At 42.8% G+C, this 18,194-nt stretch overlaps 1 protein-coding gene across 1 annotated transcript; it reads right to left on the bottom strand.

Annotated features, from left to right (window-relative positions):
- Positions 1-15,757: 15,757 nt before the first annotated feature.
- On the bottom strand, positions 15,758-17,565 carry LOC134565852 (eukaryotic translation initiation factor 1-like). The gene is made up of 4 exons (XM_063425522.1): positions 17,437-17,565; positions 16,279-16,442; positions 16,041-16,142; positions 15,758-15,946 (listed from the first exon to the last, which is right to left on the bottom strand). The coding sequence occupies exons 1-4, from the start codon at positions 17,465-17,467 to the stop codon at positions 15,902-15,904; spliced, it is 342 nt and encodes a 113-aa protein (XP_063281592.1). The 5' UTR covers positions 17,468-17,565; the 3' UTR covers positions 15,758-15,901.
- Between the last annotated feature and the right edge of the window lie 629 nt (positions 17,566-18,194).

Raw genomic sequence — 18,194 nt, 5'->3', positions numbered from 1 at the left:
TAAATGTGAACTAATTAAGGTAATTGCATCAAGAAACACAAGTACCCACATGTAATAGAACGAAGATCCACGTGCTTCATTAGCAACCTGATCATGGTTTTAAATTTTAGAATGGGAAGCATCTTTTAGACAACAGTATCATTTGCCTGCATCTTTATATGTAGCTCTTCTCCTGCACTTTGTATTGAGTTTTTGATTTATGTAATTAACGGGCTGTAAGGGATCAAAGATACATGAGATAAAGCATATTCATTAGTAAAGTTATGGAATGGGAGCAATGTAAATAATTTATGAGAGTTTAAAATGGAAATTAACGTGGGTCGATTGTTAACACAATGACGATGAACCCAATTGCCACTTACCACACTCAAAGGTTGAGAGGACATCAACAAGGTTATCTGCTAAAGTGAATTTCAAATTTAAGTGGCACTGTCATGCCGAACGTACCTTTCCCCAATCACTCCCTCTTCTATTCCTCTCTCAGGATCTGTTCTTCTTTTCTGATCTAGTTTTCTTTAAAACATAAGACAAATTATGGACTAGATTGTCTTATGTATTTTTCCTACGTTTGACCATGTTCGATCCAAGGAGGAGGTTAACTCTGCTCCATTTCCTGTGGTCAAATAAAATTTCGCACAATACTCACCCTTCCTCCGTGATCTCGCTTTGCTTCATTCGCTGTTCGAACGTCCTGTAATATAGACAGGACGCCCGTGAAACTACCGAATTTCGTCCTAACAGAATGAGTACAGTTTGTCCATTCATGATAGGACGAAATTCTGTACTTTTTGTTCGGTTTGGAATTTCATTCGAATGAATGAAATTCTGATCCAGTCAGTGCCGCAGCTGCATCTTGCAGCCGCTTAGTAGATAGCTCCTTAATTCCCACGGTATTAGGGAGCCATCTACTAAAAGTCTGAAAGACCAAAATTGGTCTTTCAGTCTACTTTACTAATACTAAGTAAAGATGACTTAGTATTAGTAAATAAGTCTACTAAACAGTGAGAAGCCTGTAGCTGCTCACTGTTGTAAAAAAAAAAAAAAAAAAGACCTCCAACCTCTAATCCAATAAAGTGCCCCATGGTGGGGCATCTATTTTAAATTACTAATGGGGCGGGGACATATTGTCCCCCACGAGCCCTGACCTGTGCCTCGCAAGTGGGAGCTATTCAACGATATGGGGGACAAAGGCTCCCCCTTGGCCCCCACCCATGAGTGGCGGATGGGGGTCCTAAGTTTCAATCGGGAGGGGGACCTATTGTCCCATCCCCCCAGGCTCCCAACCATGAGAGTGTCCAAAGATTGAATGTAGAATTTGTATTAAAAAGTAATAGTTTCCCTTAATTGAATTATGGGATCTTGGGGAAAAAATGAAAAACAAAAATGTTATAATCCGTTGTGATAAGCACACCTCCCCAGTTAAAGGGACACTCCGGGCAGCAATACAACTTTAGTTGCATTTAATAGTTTTTTGCATCACAAGTATGCAATTATTTTTTTGAATGCTCAAATCTTTATAGCTTTTTGTACACACACAAAAAAAAGTATTACAGCATGCGGCTCGTCTGTCTCCTTAGCCACTCCCCCACATGCCAGAAAGACTTCCTTATCACATGTATGCATAGGCCTGTGTCAGGGTACCTGGAGTCTCTACCGTTGAGAGAGGTAGAGACTTAGAAGGTTATCCGTCCGGACGCCATGTCTCCTCGGTCTCCCGCGGTTCACTCGGCCTTGCTAACGCCGGCCGCGAGGGAGTCACTTCCTTTTATAACAGAAGGACCGGAGGTAGACGTCATGACGCTAACCCGAAACATCCTGCCACTCAAATCTCGGGAGACGAATCAGGACTCGCCGGAGGCGTGTCTCCTCTCCCTAGCCAGGATACTTAACGGGGGTTCTCTCATTCACTCATTGCCCTGTCGTGGTTCTAGTCCTTCTAGTCACACAGTGCTTTGTGATTCTCTTGTCTTTTGGTTCTGACCCGGCTTTGTTATTTACTCTCCTGCCTTTCTGTATTCCTTGACCCGGCTTGTCTCTCGCTTACCTGTCTTCTGTTATCCTCGACCTCGGCTTGTCTCTGACCATTCTATTGTAGTTCTACGTTAGTCCGGCCATTCTAAGGACCGGTATACGTATCAGCTACTCTTTGTACTCTGCGTGTTGGATCCCTGACCCGATCCTGACATTACGACAGGGCCATGGATCCTGCAGGTACAAATTGTCAGCTTGGTTCTCCTGATCCTAGGTTTGACGCCATGGATCATAGGATGGATCAGATGGCTCTGGCACTACAGGCGCTGCTGTCTCGCCCTATTAATCCACCTGAGGAGAGGCGTAACACTTCTGCTTCTTCTGTGGGTTCAGGGTTAGAGGTAGCTACTGTAGGTGCTTCTTCCCGAGTTACCCCACCTGTACGTTATGCTGGTTCCCCTGAGAGGTGTCGTGGCTTTTTGAACCAGATCAGTATTCACTTCGAGCTACAGCCCCGTTCATACCCTACTGATAGGGCAAAGGTGGGATTTATTATTACCTTACTCATTGAGAGAGCTCTGAGATGGGCGAATCCGTTGTGGGAGAATGATAATCCATTAGTCTATAACTATAATTCCTTTGTAGCTGCTTTTAAAAGAACTTTTGACCCTCCTGGCAGGAAGGCCAATGCAGCCAGATTACTGTTGCGCCTTAGACAAGACAACCAAACCCTTGTGGATTATGCACTAGAGTTCAGGTCTTTGGCGGCAGAGGTAAAATGGAATGAACAGGCCTATATAGACGTATTCTTAAATGGATTATCTGATGTAATACTTGATGAGGTAGCTACTAGAGAACTTCCCGAGAATCTGGAGGACTTAATTTCCTTTGTCTCCCGTATTGACGAACGCCTAAGGGAGAGACAGAATACTCGAGACAGAACCGCTAAATCTTTCTCTAGACTAGTACCATCATTTCAAGTTGCTGAAACCAAAGATCCACAGGTTTCAGAACCTATGCAGTTAGGCCTTACTCGTCTCTCAGAGGAGGAGAGACAGTACAGGAGAAGAGAGGGACTGTGTATGTATTGTGGGTTCAGAGGTCATGTACGTTTGAGCTGTCCCAGCCGTCCGGGAAACGCTCGCACCTAAGTTTCTCTAGAGGACAGACCTTGGGTGTTTCGATTTTGTCCTCTACTCATAACTACAAAGAACATAGACTCCTTTTACCGGTCTCGTTAACTTGGGAGAAGGGAACTTTAGAAACTATGGCATTGATAGACTCCGGCGCTGCTGAGAGTTTTATCGACCAAAAGTTTCTCACTAAACACACTATCCCATCCCAGTTAAGGAAGACACCCTTGGCTGTTGAAGCCATTGATGGTAGACCTTTAGTTGAGCCTGTGATTTCCCGGGAGACCACACCTCTTTACTTAACTATTGGTATTCTACACAAGGAGGAAATATCCCTACTACTCATTTCATCCCCTTCTGTTCCCATAGTCCTGGGATATTCCTGGCTTAAGAAACATAACCCCGTTATAGATTGGAGATCAGGGGAAATAGTTTCTTGGGGCCAGAATTGTCAAGAGAGTTGTTTAAAGAAAGTGTCACCTCTTTGTAGTGTCAACCCAATTAATAACGCTACTGACTCTACTAAAGTACAGATACCGTCCTTGTATCAAGATTTAAAGGCAGTATTTGACAAAAGAAAGGCTGATACCTTACCACCACATAGGCCTTTTGATTGCAAAATTAATTTACTTTCTGGTACCATGCCCCCCAGGGGTCATGTATATCCTTTGTCCACGAATGAGAACTTAGTTCTAGAGGAGTATATTCGTGAAAACCTAGACAAGGGGTTCATTAGAAGATCCTCCTCCCCTGCTGGGGCTGGATTTTTTTTTGTTAAAAAGAAGGATGGCTCTTTAAGACCTTGCATTGACTACCGAGGCCTTAACAAGATAACCATCAGAAATGTTTATCCGATTCCCTTGATCACCGAGCTTTTTGACCGATTAAAAAGTTCTAAAATTTTCACTAAGTTAGACCTTAGAGGTGCTTATAATTTAGTGAGAATCCACGACGGTGACGAGTGGAAAACTGCATTCAATACTCGATATGGGCACTATGAGTATACGGTAATGCCTTTTGGTCTCTGCAATGCTCCGGCAGTATTTCAGGACCTTATTAATGAGGTTCTTAGGGAGTTTCAAGATGACTGTGTAATTGTATACCTTGATGATATTCTTATACATTCCAGGGATATTGAGACTCACCACAGGCAAGTCAGGAGGGTTTTACACAAACTTCTTCAGCATGGCTTATACTGCAAACTAGAGAAATGCAGCTTTGACCAATCCCAAACTACATTTCTTGGTTATGTGATTTCTGGGGAAGGGTTTGAAATGGATCCGGAGAAGCTCCAATCCATACTAGACTGGCCTTTACCTCAGGGTCTCAAGGCTATCCAGAGATTCATTGGTTTCTCTAATTACTACAGACGTTTCATTAAGGGATACTCCTCTATCATTGCTCCCATCACTAACATGACCAAACAAGGGGCTGAGACTAAGAATTGGTCTACTGAAGCTCTTCGGGCTTTTGAGACACTCAAAGAGCTGTTTGCTTCCGCACCAATTTTAGTTCACCCTGATACTACTCTACCTTTCCTACTCGAAGTAGACGCTTCTGAGACAGGTATAGGTGCTGTTCTGTCCCAAAGGTTGGGTGTAGATAAACCACTACATCCTTGTGGATACTTTTCCAAAAAATTGTCCGGTACTGAAAGCAGATATGACATTGGTGACAGGGAACTACTAGCGGTTATAATGGCCTTGAAGGAGTGGAGACATTTATTGGAGGGTACCTTGCATCCTGTTACTATTTTGACGGATCATAAGAACTTATCCTATATTGGGGAGGCTAAACGACTATCATCTAGACAGGTTCGTTGGTCCATATTTCTCACTCACTTCAACTACGTACTCACATATAGGCCAGGTTCTAAGAATTCTAAAGCCGACGCCTTATCTCGCCAATATGAACCTGCTGCCGTATCTGAGCCGGTTTTGTCCTCTATAGTACCCAAGTGTAACATTATCGCTAACACTACTCTCAAAGTTCATTCCCCGCTACTTGATCAGATAAGGAACTTGCAGCATCTGGCACCTAGACTGACTCCGGTTTCCAGACTTTTCGTTCCCCCTGAACTTCAATTGGAGCTCTTACAGTGTCTTCACGAGAGTAAGGTGGCTGGTCATCCGGGTGTCCGCAAGACGTATTCTTTGATCTCCAAGGATTTCTGGTGGCCGTCGTTACGGAAGGATATTAAGGATTTTATCGGGGTTTGTGTGGTCTGTACTAAAACCAAACTACCGCATTCGCTTCCTTGTGGCCTTCTACAACCGCTGGAGATTCCTGACAAACCTTGGTCCTGTGTGGCTATGGACTTTATTGTGGATCTGCCGGTTTCTAAAAAACACACTGTTATCCTCACCGTAGTCGATAGGTTTACCAAGATGGCACATTTCGTACCTTTGCCTAAACTCCCGACTTCTCCTGAATTGGCAGAGGTCTTTGCTAAAGAGATTTTTCGTTTACATGGGATTCCTTCTGAGATCACTTCTGATAGAGGCTCCCAATTTGTTTCACGTTTTTGGAGGTCGTTCTGCTCTCAATTAGGCATCAAATTGAATTTTTCGTCCGCCTATCACCCTCAGTCTAACGGAGCTGCTGAACGAACTAACCAGAAGATTGAGCAATACTTACGTTGTTTTGTTTCCGAACACCAGGACGATTGGGTCGGTTTGATTCCTTGGGCAGAGTTTGCGCACAACAATCTTGTTTGTGACTCCACGCATTCAAGTCCCTTCTTCATGAACTATGGCTTTCATCCATCTATTCTTCCCCCGGTTTCTCCTTCCCAAGGAGTACCGTCGGTTGATGTCCATGTGGCCAACTTGAGGAAGTTGTGGGATCAGACTCGACAGATTCTTCTACACAATTCTGTACTGGTAAAGAAACATGCTGACAAACGTAGAAGGGCGGCTCCGAATTTTGTTCCAGGCGATAGAGTGTGGTTGAGCACTAGGAATATTCGTCTTAAAGTTCCTTCCATGAAGTTCGCTCCTCGTTATATTGGTCCTTACAGGATCTTGACTCGAATTAACCCAGTGGCATATCGTCTAGCTCTTCCTGCTACTTTACGCATCCCGAACTCCTTTCACGTGTCATTGTTGAAACCTCTAATCTGTAACAGATTCTCCTCCACAATCGCCCCTCCGCGCCCTGTTCAGGTGGAGGGTCAGGAGGAGTATGAGGTTAACTCCATTATTGATTCGCGTATCTCCCGGGGACGAGTACAATATTTAGTTGACTGGAGGGGATATGGTCCTGAGGAGAGGAGTTGGGTACCACAAGAGGATGTTCATGCTCCTCGTCTTCGCAGGGCATTTCACTCCCGCTTTCCATCTCGCCCCGGCTCCTTCCGCCCGGTGGGCGTATCTGAGGGGGGGGGTACTGTCAGGGTACCTGGAGTCTCTACCGTTGAGAGAGGTAGAGACTTAGAAGGTTATCCGTCCGGACGCCATGTCTCCTCGGTCTCCCGCGGTTCACTCGGCCTTGCTAACGCCGGCCGCGAGGGAGTCACTTCCTTTTATAACAGAAGGACCGGAGGTAGACGTCATGACGCTAACCCGAAACATCCTGCCACTCAAATCTCGGGAGACGAATCAGGACTCGCCGGAGGCGTGTCTCCTCTCCCTAGCCAGGATACTTAACGGGGGTTCTCTCATTCACTCATTGCCCTGTCGTGGTTCTAGTCCTTCTAGTCACACAGTGCTTTGTGATTCTCTTGTCTTTTGGTTCTGACCCGGCTTTGTTATTTACTCTCCTGCCTTTCTGTATTCCTTGACCCGGCTTGTCTCTCGCTTACCTGTCTTCTGTTATCCTCGACCTCGGCTTGTCTCTGACCATTCTATTGTAGTTCTACGTTAGTCCGGCCATTCTAAGGACCGGTATACGTATCAGCTACTCTTTGTACTCTGCGTGTTGGATCCCTGACCCGATCCTGACAGCCTGAGAGTGTGGCCCTATGTTAATCTGAACCTAATGACATCATTAATTAAAGGTATATCACTAAGGGAATAGAAGCACACAAGTGTTATACATCACCTTTTAATTCCAAAGCTATATTAACTACATGGATGGGATTTATTTGTTGTAGCTTATACTGAGTCATACAGTATACAAACAATGGTTTCAGGCTGATGATTTGTTACTCAATGCAAACACCAGTCACCCACAACACCTACCTGCCAAGTGTCCCTATTTAGGATCGACAGTCCTTATTATTTAGCCCGAATCCCTCTTTTCTATCCTAGTGTCTCTATTTTCTAGGAGCTCCATATTATTGGCATGTCAGTGTATAACAGAGCTCCACAGCAATAATACTCCCAGTAATGTGTCTTTAAACCACAATAAATGTTTTTAGAAATCAGTCTGTGTAAATAAGTGTGACAAACTCCCCTTCCCACGTGAGTTTGCCACGAGCTCCTGTAGGAGCCTGCTTGCCAGCCTCCTGCCCACATACCATGGGCCCTGCAAGGAAACCTGTAAAAGACTGCCGAAGTTAACCGAACGTTAGCACTGATTTTATGGAACTGTTTTGGGCATAGGACCATGTGCACGGTCGGTCAAAATGATGACTTCCATGGAAATCCCAAACCCCTGAACCGATCTGGGTGATTTTTTGGATATGTTGGTCCCCCAGATCGGGGCTATCATGGGGATATGACTTTTGTGGGATTTCCATGTGTTTTAGGGGTACTTTTGGGGTGTTGTTGTATTGCATGTTTTTTCTGTGCTTGGAGATAATTGGATTAGATTAGTACAGTTCCTGATCCAATTATCTCCCAGACACAGAGGAGGGATTATCTGATTTTCTATGGGAGTGTTCTGGACCTGAGAGCCAATGCAATTTCGTATTTGTTTTTACTGTGGTTTACTCTCAGGTCCAGGGGGTAGTGTCCCTTGCATTGGGACCTGCATATAAGGCCAGTTGTGGCTACCATTAAACAAGTTCCTGCTTACCCTCAAAAGAGAGGGAAACGGCTGTATCTGTCCTGGGGATTGCTATATCACTATACTCCCCTGGGATTATAATCACTTGCTCTTGTAAGAGCAGCCTACTACACTCTCTGGAGTAGGAGAGGTTCACCCACTGGAAGCTGGATCCTGGTCTTGGGTCCAGGGTGGGTGGAGGACGGCGAGTTCCCAGCCAAGCTGTAACGCTGGAAGTGGGGACTACGGTGCAGATGGTGTCTGGTGGAGTGCTTGGAGTACTCGGTGAGCACTAGGAGCAGCGATTAACAGAGGCACACGGTCGGGGTGCCAGGCGGTCCATCACAATAAGATTCTTGCGATACATTACATTTTCATTTCATAAATTGTTAATAGGTCTCTTAAAATTTCTCAAAACAGCTCCGCGCCTGTCCACCTACCCCACTCACACTTCTAAAATTAACGTGTCCCTCTTTGTCTACCTGAAATGTTTAGTGATTTGTAGTATTGTAAGCCATCCGAAATCATCTGCTCAGAGGTCCTGCACCTTCAAACACATTTGCCAAGATGCAGATTAGTACACCTGCAATCCAAGACATACAGGAGGTAATCTATTCTATGGAATAACAAAACACAACGTCCAACATTGGGAAGTATAAGATTGGGATGGGCGGGCAGGTCCAGTGATTAGATTTGTGTCACTGGTGACATCCATAATGGATTTGTGCAGAAAAGTGGTGGGCTTGTCCATTGAATGGGGCTGTCTCCCAACCTACAAGACCTTCCACAGAGCGCAGCTGAATGGACCTCTGTGTAAGGCTACTGGCTTGTTCACAGCGCAAACATGTCTAATGATGTGCTCGCACTGTGCCGCCAGAAACAAAATCTGGACGACAGCACAGGACTCTGGGCCATTGTTGGGCTTGCCAAGAGAACAAGGGTGAAAAACTATGCAAAAAAAATATAACTACTGCCGATCTCTGTAGTGACTATGATGTTAGTGGTACCCTGGTGTCATTCCCCAGGTAAAGGGGCAAATCATTGAAATTAAACCATAGTACACGTTATTATAGTCATGTGTCTTGTAGCAGCATTCCCATAATGCACCTACTGACATAACTGCTTTTTTTCCTTTCACGTGCAGCAGTCATATAACGCATATCACCAAAACTCCACATCAGGGTCTTGAAGGTTCTATATTCCACCAAATCACATGTACTACTCCACCTGAGATCTGTGCTAAAATAATTCCCCTTTCCATGTTGTGGAATGGTAATGCAACATCTCCACCTAGTGGCCCTTGTTGTCTATTAGAAAGTCTGTCCTACAGTCTGTAAGGAGTGTAACACCAATGACAGATATTAGTAAAGTACATTTCTCAGTATGTACCATTAGATAATAAATATTAGTAGAGAAGAAAAACAAGAGATTAAAAATAAGAAAAGGGCATTTAAATCGGCCATATCAGAAGCATCCTATACAGTGGTGTATTTTGGATTTGTGCTGCCATAGGCACGACTAAATTCGGGCACCCCCAATTCATGTCAAGGCCACTTTTTTGATTGACAGACACATACTGACACACCCACTCACTGACAGGCACACACTCTCAGATACACATAAAATGACATACACACATTGACACACACTCACAGGCACACCCAGTCTCACTGAAAGACACACACTGACAGCTAAACTCACTCACTCACAGTAAGGTGGACAGCCCCAGAACACAAGCAAGGCATTTGTCTGGGAGCTTGGGGTGGCATTTTTTGGCACCCCCCCTGAAAGTGCCGCCCTAGGAAAATGCCTTGTTTGCCTTGTGGTAAATACATTCCTGATTCCTATATAAGATATAAGGAAGCCAATAATGCTTGCAAAAAGGCATTTAAAGTGGCTAAATTAGAAAATGAGAAATCAATAGCCAAAGAATGCAAAACCAACCCCAAACTTTTTTTCAAGTACACCAATTAAAAAAAACTAAAAATGAAAGTGTAGGTAAACTGGAAACAGAGATGGGTCTGTTAGCTAATGAAGACCAGGAAAAGGCAGAACTTTTAAATAACTATTTTTCTTCAGTATATATTGAGGGTCATATGGCAAGAGATATGCAAATGATTGCTTCAAAAAACTTGCAGATAACTTGTGATTGGATGACTCGAGACAAGGTGCTACAGCTGTTAAAGAAAATTAATGTAAATAAAGCTCTGGGGCCTGACGATATTCACCCACGAGTACTTAAGGTGCTAAGTGGGGAAATAAGTGATCCTCTGTATTTATTTTTCAAGATTATTTTGTTGCAGGTATTGTACCGGAGGATTGGAGGAAGGCAGATGTCGTTCCTATACTCAAAAAGGGTTCAAAATCCTTGCCTGGAAATTATAGACCTGTGAGCTTAACTTCTGTGACTGGGAAAATATGTGAAAGGCTATTAAGGGATAATATTCAGGAATTCGTTGGGAAGAACTTTGTTATTAGCAATAATCAGCATGGTTTTATGAAACATAGGTCATGTCAAACTAACCTAATTGCATTCTACAAAGAAGTAAGTAGAAGTATAGATCAGGGTGTTGCAGTAGATGTGATCTACTTGGATTTTGCCAAGGCATTTGATACGGTTCCTAACAATAGGTTGGTCTAGATGATTATTCTTGTGTAGAACATTGGCTTAAGGATAGAGTACAACAAGTTGTCATCAATAGTAAATGTTCAGGCTGGACAAAAGTGGTAAGTGGTGTCCCCCAGGGTTCTGTTTTGGGACCGCTTCTATGTAACATATTTATAAATGATCTTGAAACAGGCATTGAAAGCCATATTTCAGTGTTTGCAGATGACACAAAACTTTGTAAAGTAATAAAATGTGAGCAGGATTTTGCTTTGCTGCAGAGGGATTTGGATAGATTGGGCACTAAAATGGCAGATGAAATTCTCGGGATGAAAATATAATTTTGCCTCTTTATAAATCGCTGGTAAGACCAGACCTTGAATATGCTGTGCAATTTTGGGCACCAGTTCTAAAGAAGGATATCATGGCACTAGAAAAAGTGCAGAGACGAGCTACAAAATTGATAAAAAGGACTGGAGCATTTTAGTTACGAAGAAAGGTTAAATGAACACTATAGGTTCAGGAACACAAACCTGTATTCCTGACCCTATGGCCGTCAGAAGTGGAGGCCCGATCCAATCACAGTACTTCTCCATAGGATTGACTAAAATAGTGCCTAGTTTCCCTCTAAACACTTGACAATAAGGGAGGATAAAAAAAAATGCAGACTCTTGTTCAGGAAGTGAATAGGGAGCTGTACGAGTCACACCTAGGCTAGGTGTGGCTAAGACCATATAAACAAAGAATATCCCTGCAGTCTTTTTTTCCCATAGAATACTTAAGTGTTCACAAAGCTTCCTACCAACCCCCTCCTTTGTGCTATTTTATATTGTAACTATTGATGTATTTCATTTACACATAACAGGACCTTAAAGGGACACTATAGCGTTAGGAATACAAATATGTATTCCTAACGCTAGAGCCCTTTCTGTAGCAAATACCGTATATACTCGAGTATAAGCCGACCCGAATATAAGCCGAGGCCCCTAATTTTACCCCAAAAAACTGGGAAAACGTATTGACTCGAGTATAAGACTAGGGTGGGAAATGCAGCAGCTACTGGTAAATTTCTAAATAAAATTAGATCCTAAAAAAAATTATATTAACCCCTTAACACCGCAGCCAAATGTACAAGTTGTGAACGAAACAAAACCTGGCATTTGCGCTATATGTCTGTCCAACCGTAATTCACCTCTTTCATATTAAATGCACCCCCCCTTATTATATATCATTTTATTCAGGGGAAACAGGGCTTTCATTTAATATCAAATATTTAGCTATGAAACATAATTTAATATGAAAAAAATGGGACAAAATAAGATTTTTTTCGTTCTACATGACATTTTAACTGTCAATGTCATAATACTGTTTGCTTTTACTGCAATAAAATACACATATTTGTATTCAGCAAAGTCTCACGTGTAAAACAGTACCCCCTATGTACAGGTTTTATGGTGTTTTGGGAAGTTACAGGGTCAAATATAGCGTGTTACATTTGAAATTGAAATTCGCCAGATTGGTTACGTTGCCTTTGAGACTGTATAGTAGCCCAGGAAATAAATTTACACCCATAATGGCATACCATTTGCAATAGTAGACGACCCAAGGTATTGCAAATAAGCGATGTCCAGTCTTTTTTAGTAGCCATTTGGTCACAAACACTGGCCAAAGTTAGCGTTCGTATTTGTTTGTGTGTGAAAAATGCAAAAAACGCCAATTTTGGCCAGTGTTTGTGACTAAGTGGCTACTAAAAAAGACTGGACATACCCCATTTGCAATACCTTTGGTTGTCTACTATTGCAAATGATATGCCATCATAGGGGTAATTTTCATTCTTGGGCTACCATAGGGTCATAAAGGCAACGTAAGCAATCTGGCGAATTTTAATGTGAAAAAAATTAAACACAAGCCTTATATTTTACGCTGTAATTTTTGAAAACACCATAAAACCTGTACATGAGGGGTACTGTTGTACTCAGGAGACTTCGCTGAACACAAATATTTGTGTTTCAAACAGTAAAAAGTATTGCAGCAATAATATCGTCCCTGTAAGTGCTGTTTGTGCGTGAAAAATGCAAAAAACGTCACTTTTACTGGCGATATCATGGTTGTAATACATTTTACTGTTTTGAAACACTAATATTTGTGTTCAGCGAAGTCTCCCGAGTAAAACAGTACCCCCCATGTACAGGTTTTATGGTGTCTTGGAAAGTTATAGGGTTAAATATAGTGCTAGCAAATTAAATTCCCTATACTTTCGGCATGGGTGGTCAGGCAGGTCCCGCTAATTGTAATTAATTAGGATAACTAATTATGTAAAATTATTACATAAATATATGTGTAGAATTAATATATGTATATATATACATATGTGTATATATACGTATATATATATATATATTTTTTTTAATATTTTTATTTATATATAGGTATATATATATAGTGATATATACGTATATATTTATGTATATAGATATATATTATTTCGTTCTACGTGTATTTTGATATAAATATATATATATTAATATCACAATACAGTTAGAACGAAATAAAACACATCTATATATTTTTTAATATTTTATTTTTAATTATTTATTTTATTTTTTTACGTATTTACATATTTATTTTTTTTATATTATTTATAAATATATATATAACAATAATTATATATATATTTAATCAGTATCAGTCTACGTGTAATTTGATATTAACATTATATAATTATATATATATTAATATTAAAATACACCTAGACGGTGTATGTGTGTGTATGTATATACTTAGATCATATATATATAATATATATATATATGATCTAAGTATACATTTTTTTTTTACACTTTTAACATTATTTTTATTTGATTTTCAGCCAGCAGGGGGACCAACTGTCATTACAGTTGGTCCCCCTGCTGGCAATGCCTGAGCCAGCTATACCGGCCATGTGATTGTGAGGTCCTCGCAAGGACCTCACCCCCACATGACCGGGAGGCACCGGAGGAGGAAGATGTGCCGCGGGGGGGCTCCCTGGGAGTCCCCCCAACCGCGATCGCCGGCGTGGGACCACCGGCGACCGGGTAAGTTACTAAAATGCCGAAGGGCGTACTATTACGTCCGGCGGCGTTTAGAGCCGCATTTAAAAGGACGTAATAGTACGCCCTCCGGACTTAATTGAATATTTATTTACAGTGTGTGTATATATTGAATGCAGTGTGTATATGAGTGCAGTGTGTATAAATGCAGTGTGTGTATAATGAATGCAGTGTATGTGTGCAGTGTGTGTGATTATTATAATTTTTTTATTATTTTTTTTTCGTCCTCCCTCCCTGCTTGTTGGCTGGCTAGGGAGGGGGGCTCTCACTCCCTGGTGGTCCAGTGGATGGGCTGTAGGAGGGGGGCACACAGAGAGCTCATCTTATACTCATGTCAATTGTATTATGGCAATTTATATTGCCATAAAACAGACAAGGACCGGGGGCTGGCAGGAAGCTGTAACTTACCTTCACAGCAGCTCCTGTCAGCTCCCTTCTCTCTCTCCTCTGGTCCGTGCAGCTCCGTCTGAAAGTCTCGCGGCCACGGTAACCCGTGGCAACGCTCTGACCCCGCCGCTCTCGCGAGACTTGCAGAGGGAGCTGAACGGACCGGAGGAGAGAGAAGGGAGCTGTAGGAAAGGTAAGTTACAGCTTCCTGCCAGCCCCCGGTCCTTGTCTGTTTTATGGCAATATAAATTGCCATAATACAATTGACATGAGTATAAGATGAGTGGTGGTTTTTCAGCACAAAAAATGCTGAAAACTCTGCTTATACTCGAGTATATACACGGTAGTTAATGGTTTATTTGCTTACCATAATCCAGTGTGGCCCTCTCAGCACAGGTGGCACCTTCTCCATCGATGTCAGCTCTTGAGTGGAGCCAAATGTGCATGTGCAGCCAGAGGCGTGCACTCAAACCCACCTATGGGAAAGCATTACTCAATGCTTTCCTATAGGGATTTGTTTGGTACTGAACTCAGTGCAAATGTTTTCTCTGTAAAGCGCGGAAGTCTGGATTAACCCTGCAATGTTAACATAGCTAACTGTTTCAGAGAAACTGCTTTCAGCTGCAGGGTTAAAACTAGAAGGACCTGGCAACCATGCCCAAAAAAAACCTACATAAGTTTCAGTTTTGAATTTAATTATCCGATCAGTACATTTCTTGCCTTACATGTATGTATTGATGCACACACCTGGTTGTGTGTTTTCTCCTAATATCAGAGCCCCTCCATGTAAGTATAGAATAGATCATAGCCCTTTATTAGAAAAATACTCCATGGATCAGATGTATTCCTTAACAGGATGCATCAGTTGTATGTTCAGGACCCTAGTGATATCACAAATATGAGGGAGCCTGCAGCACAAGCAATCTTCGTTCACTCTGTCCTTCATTCTCTCAGCTTCCATCAAAACGCATTTGGTTAGAGATACCAGAACTTGCAAGGATGAACTTCTGTGAGAAGCATTTCCCCACTAAAAAGGTGGTTTGAGTTAAGACAGTATTTTAAAATACCACAACTACCTAATGTTCTGGATTAAGAATGTTCAGATACATTTCAGACATGTAAAAGGGAATTGCAACTTATCCACATTCAGCAGAAAGAGACTTTAAAGGACTTCATTGAAAAGTTTTATTTAAATAAAATGTTAAATACACGTACAGCTTTAAAATGGAAACTCAAAAGCATGTTTCTAGCCAGTATACAAAAGTATGTCAGCTTTGCTTCTACATTAGTCCAAAATAAATTGTTTCCCTTGTCATAAGTTTACCCACAAACGGTCCTTCGATGCATCTTCTGATGCTCTGACAAATAGGCTGACAGGCTTAACATCCACTGTCAACGCATAGTGTGACCCACAACACAGCAAAGATTTGTCCCATCTTTAGGCTTGGTTAGAGGTCACCTTACCTCACCACTATGATGCATATACAAGTCACATTTTGTATAGTTATAAACCCTGGCCCACCTAGGCCATAGCACCATGGGACCTGTAACTACACATACAGACTGACATCTAGACATATTCATGCTAGAAAAAGAAACAAAAAACCCTTTGTTAAAACATGGACTTGTCCCCCGAGACAGTATAGAGAGTTAACAAAGTTTATTACAGTCCTTAAAGGGGCAGCATTTCACAAGTCAAGTTTTAAACTTGTGACAAGGGAGGAGCTTGTTTTCTATGCATTGCCAGAGGAGGTTCTTTAACTTTATTTGCAGACATGTTTTGCTGCTTAAAACCCATGGACCTTCAGCTGGTCGTCCTTGGCAAGTCCAACCTGAAATAAAATAAAAATAAATTTGAGATAAATTTCACAACACCACACACGCTGTATGTATTTTGAGAGGTGTAACAAGAAAGCCATTATGTACCTCCACAAGGAATTGACAAGCATTCTTGCGTTGGTCTCCCTGAAGCTGGATCACCTCTCCGTATTCTGGATGCTCAACCACAGTACCATTGCAAGCAAATTTCTGTAACGAGAATTAGAAGATCAAAGTATGTTCAGGGCATCCAATTTTATAGTAACACTCACATGGAGGGACAGTGCACTCCTAGCACCATAATCACTACAGTGCTACTTTAACTTAGTCATACAGAAGACATTACCTTTTTGAAAGCTTTAACTAGTTTTTTCTTGTCGTAGTCATCAGATATCCCTTGGACAGTTGTAAGGGTCTTCCTGCCGTTCCGTTGCTGAATCCTTATATGGATGGAATCCTCTGTCCCAGCTGGGAGCCAGTCATCACCCTTACTTGCATCAGCAAAGGGGTCTGGAAAAAAAAAAATACAAGTAATCATTGTACATGTTAATTGCTGCAAGACCAAAAAAAAAAAAAAGGTAGTCCTGAACACATCAGTTACAGATACAACTCAGTACGTGACATTCTGCCAAGGTGTGCGCAACATAGGTGTTTAGTTACATATATTTACATACAAAAAAAAAAATATATAAATTATATGAGTGAGTGTCACCCAGACCTCAGAGAGGTGGTCTGGATACCTTGTCCCTGTCCTGCAATGACAGACACATCCCCATGACATGAGCCTGATTCATCATAACCCAAGCAGTCTTTAATATCAGTTTCACTAAACCATAAAATCTCCTATAACTAGATAACCGGCTTACAAATAATAGTCCCCTCCCTCCCATTCTGCAAATTAATCTAGCCAGATCTAGAATGCTAATACAAGATCTCTGCAATAGAACTACATCTCTCAGAGGGGCTTTAAACAATCCTTAGTGGCAGAGCATCACGGGAGTTGTAGTTCGATCAATACCATTAAATTACATTAGCGACACTAAGGCAGGGCTCGACTGAATAGCTAGAGGGGGGAGGCCCCGCCCAGTGCGTCACGCTGGGGGAAAGGCGTGGCTATACAGCGAGGACACGCCTGCGTTTGACGTCACGGAAACTACGTCGTAACGAGTTCAAACAGAAGGGAAGATGGCGCCGCCATTTTAATCGCCGATAAGTCTGCCGTTACCTCACACAGTACGTCACCTCCCAGTGAGATCAGATCACCGGACTGATAATAGTGAATAACACGGTATAACGAGCTCGCACCCCTGGCCAGACTCCCCGCACATTAACCCTCTCCCCCCCCCCGGAGACATTACTGACAGGAACCCAGGTCTGAGGTGTAAAATGGCGGCGGGCGGAGCCCTCTGCCCGGCTATGACACGGGTCGCAGTGATCCCCGGGGCTCCCTGATGGCTGAGTGTGATGTGGGGAGGGGCCGGTAATGGCGGAGAGAGAGACTCACCGAAGTGTTGGAGGTTCTGGATAGCTGACATACGATAGGATGGGGTTTCCTCGGTGGGGACGGCAGCAGAGCTGTGGAGGCCGCGCGGAGAGACAGAGAGGAGCTGCTGCTGGTAGCTGTGAGCGTGAGGCAGAGCTGCTGAACACGTACCCGAGGAAATGGCCGCGCGGCTTTATATATGCTAGCAGGCCCCGCCTCCTCCGTGACGTCAGTGCGCAGCAGTGACGCGGCGCCGCCCCCTTCCCCCCGCCTCTCGCAGTGACGTCTTGTTTGGCCCGGATAAGCGTCTCTGGGCGCGGCTGAGGCCACGGCGGCCATCTTGGCAAAAGGCAGACATTGTTGTGGAAAAGAAATAGAGTCGGGTTACGGTTGCCAGGGGCTACAGCCACACTGTGGGAATGGGAGGGGGGAGGGGGTCTACTCCTAGAGCTCTGTATCTGCACATTTATAATAAAGAAAACAGCCCCCCATTCTCAGGCCACAAGGGGCAGACATTGATCTGTCCATCAACCATTATTTTTTCAATTTAAATCCCCCTGTCTCTCTGTTATAATATAGGACCCACCTACATGAGATTGTGCCATCCAGTTCCTGCTCTGCTAATGTTTTAAATATTTAGTAGATCTGCCCCCTCTCCCCCCCCCCGCCTCAGTTTGGACATATGGAGGTTTAAAACCCGCTTATAATAATATTGGGGTTTTAGTGACCCCCTCCCAAAGGATTGCTTTAGCTTTTATTTACTTTTCACTGATGATATC

Source organism: Pelobates fuscus, chromosome 6 (genome assembly GCF_036172605.1).
Source record: "Pelobates fuscus isolate aPelFus1 chromosome 6, aPelFus1.pri, whole genome shotgun sequence".
In the NCBI taxonomy this organism is placed as follows: Eukaryota; Metazoa; Chordata; class Amphibia; order Anura; family Pelobatidae; genus Pelobates; species Pelobates fuscus.
Note: the sequence above shows the minus strand (reverse complement) of the source record. Positions and strands in the feature narration are given on the sequence as shown.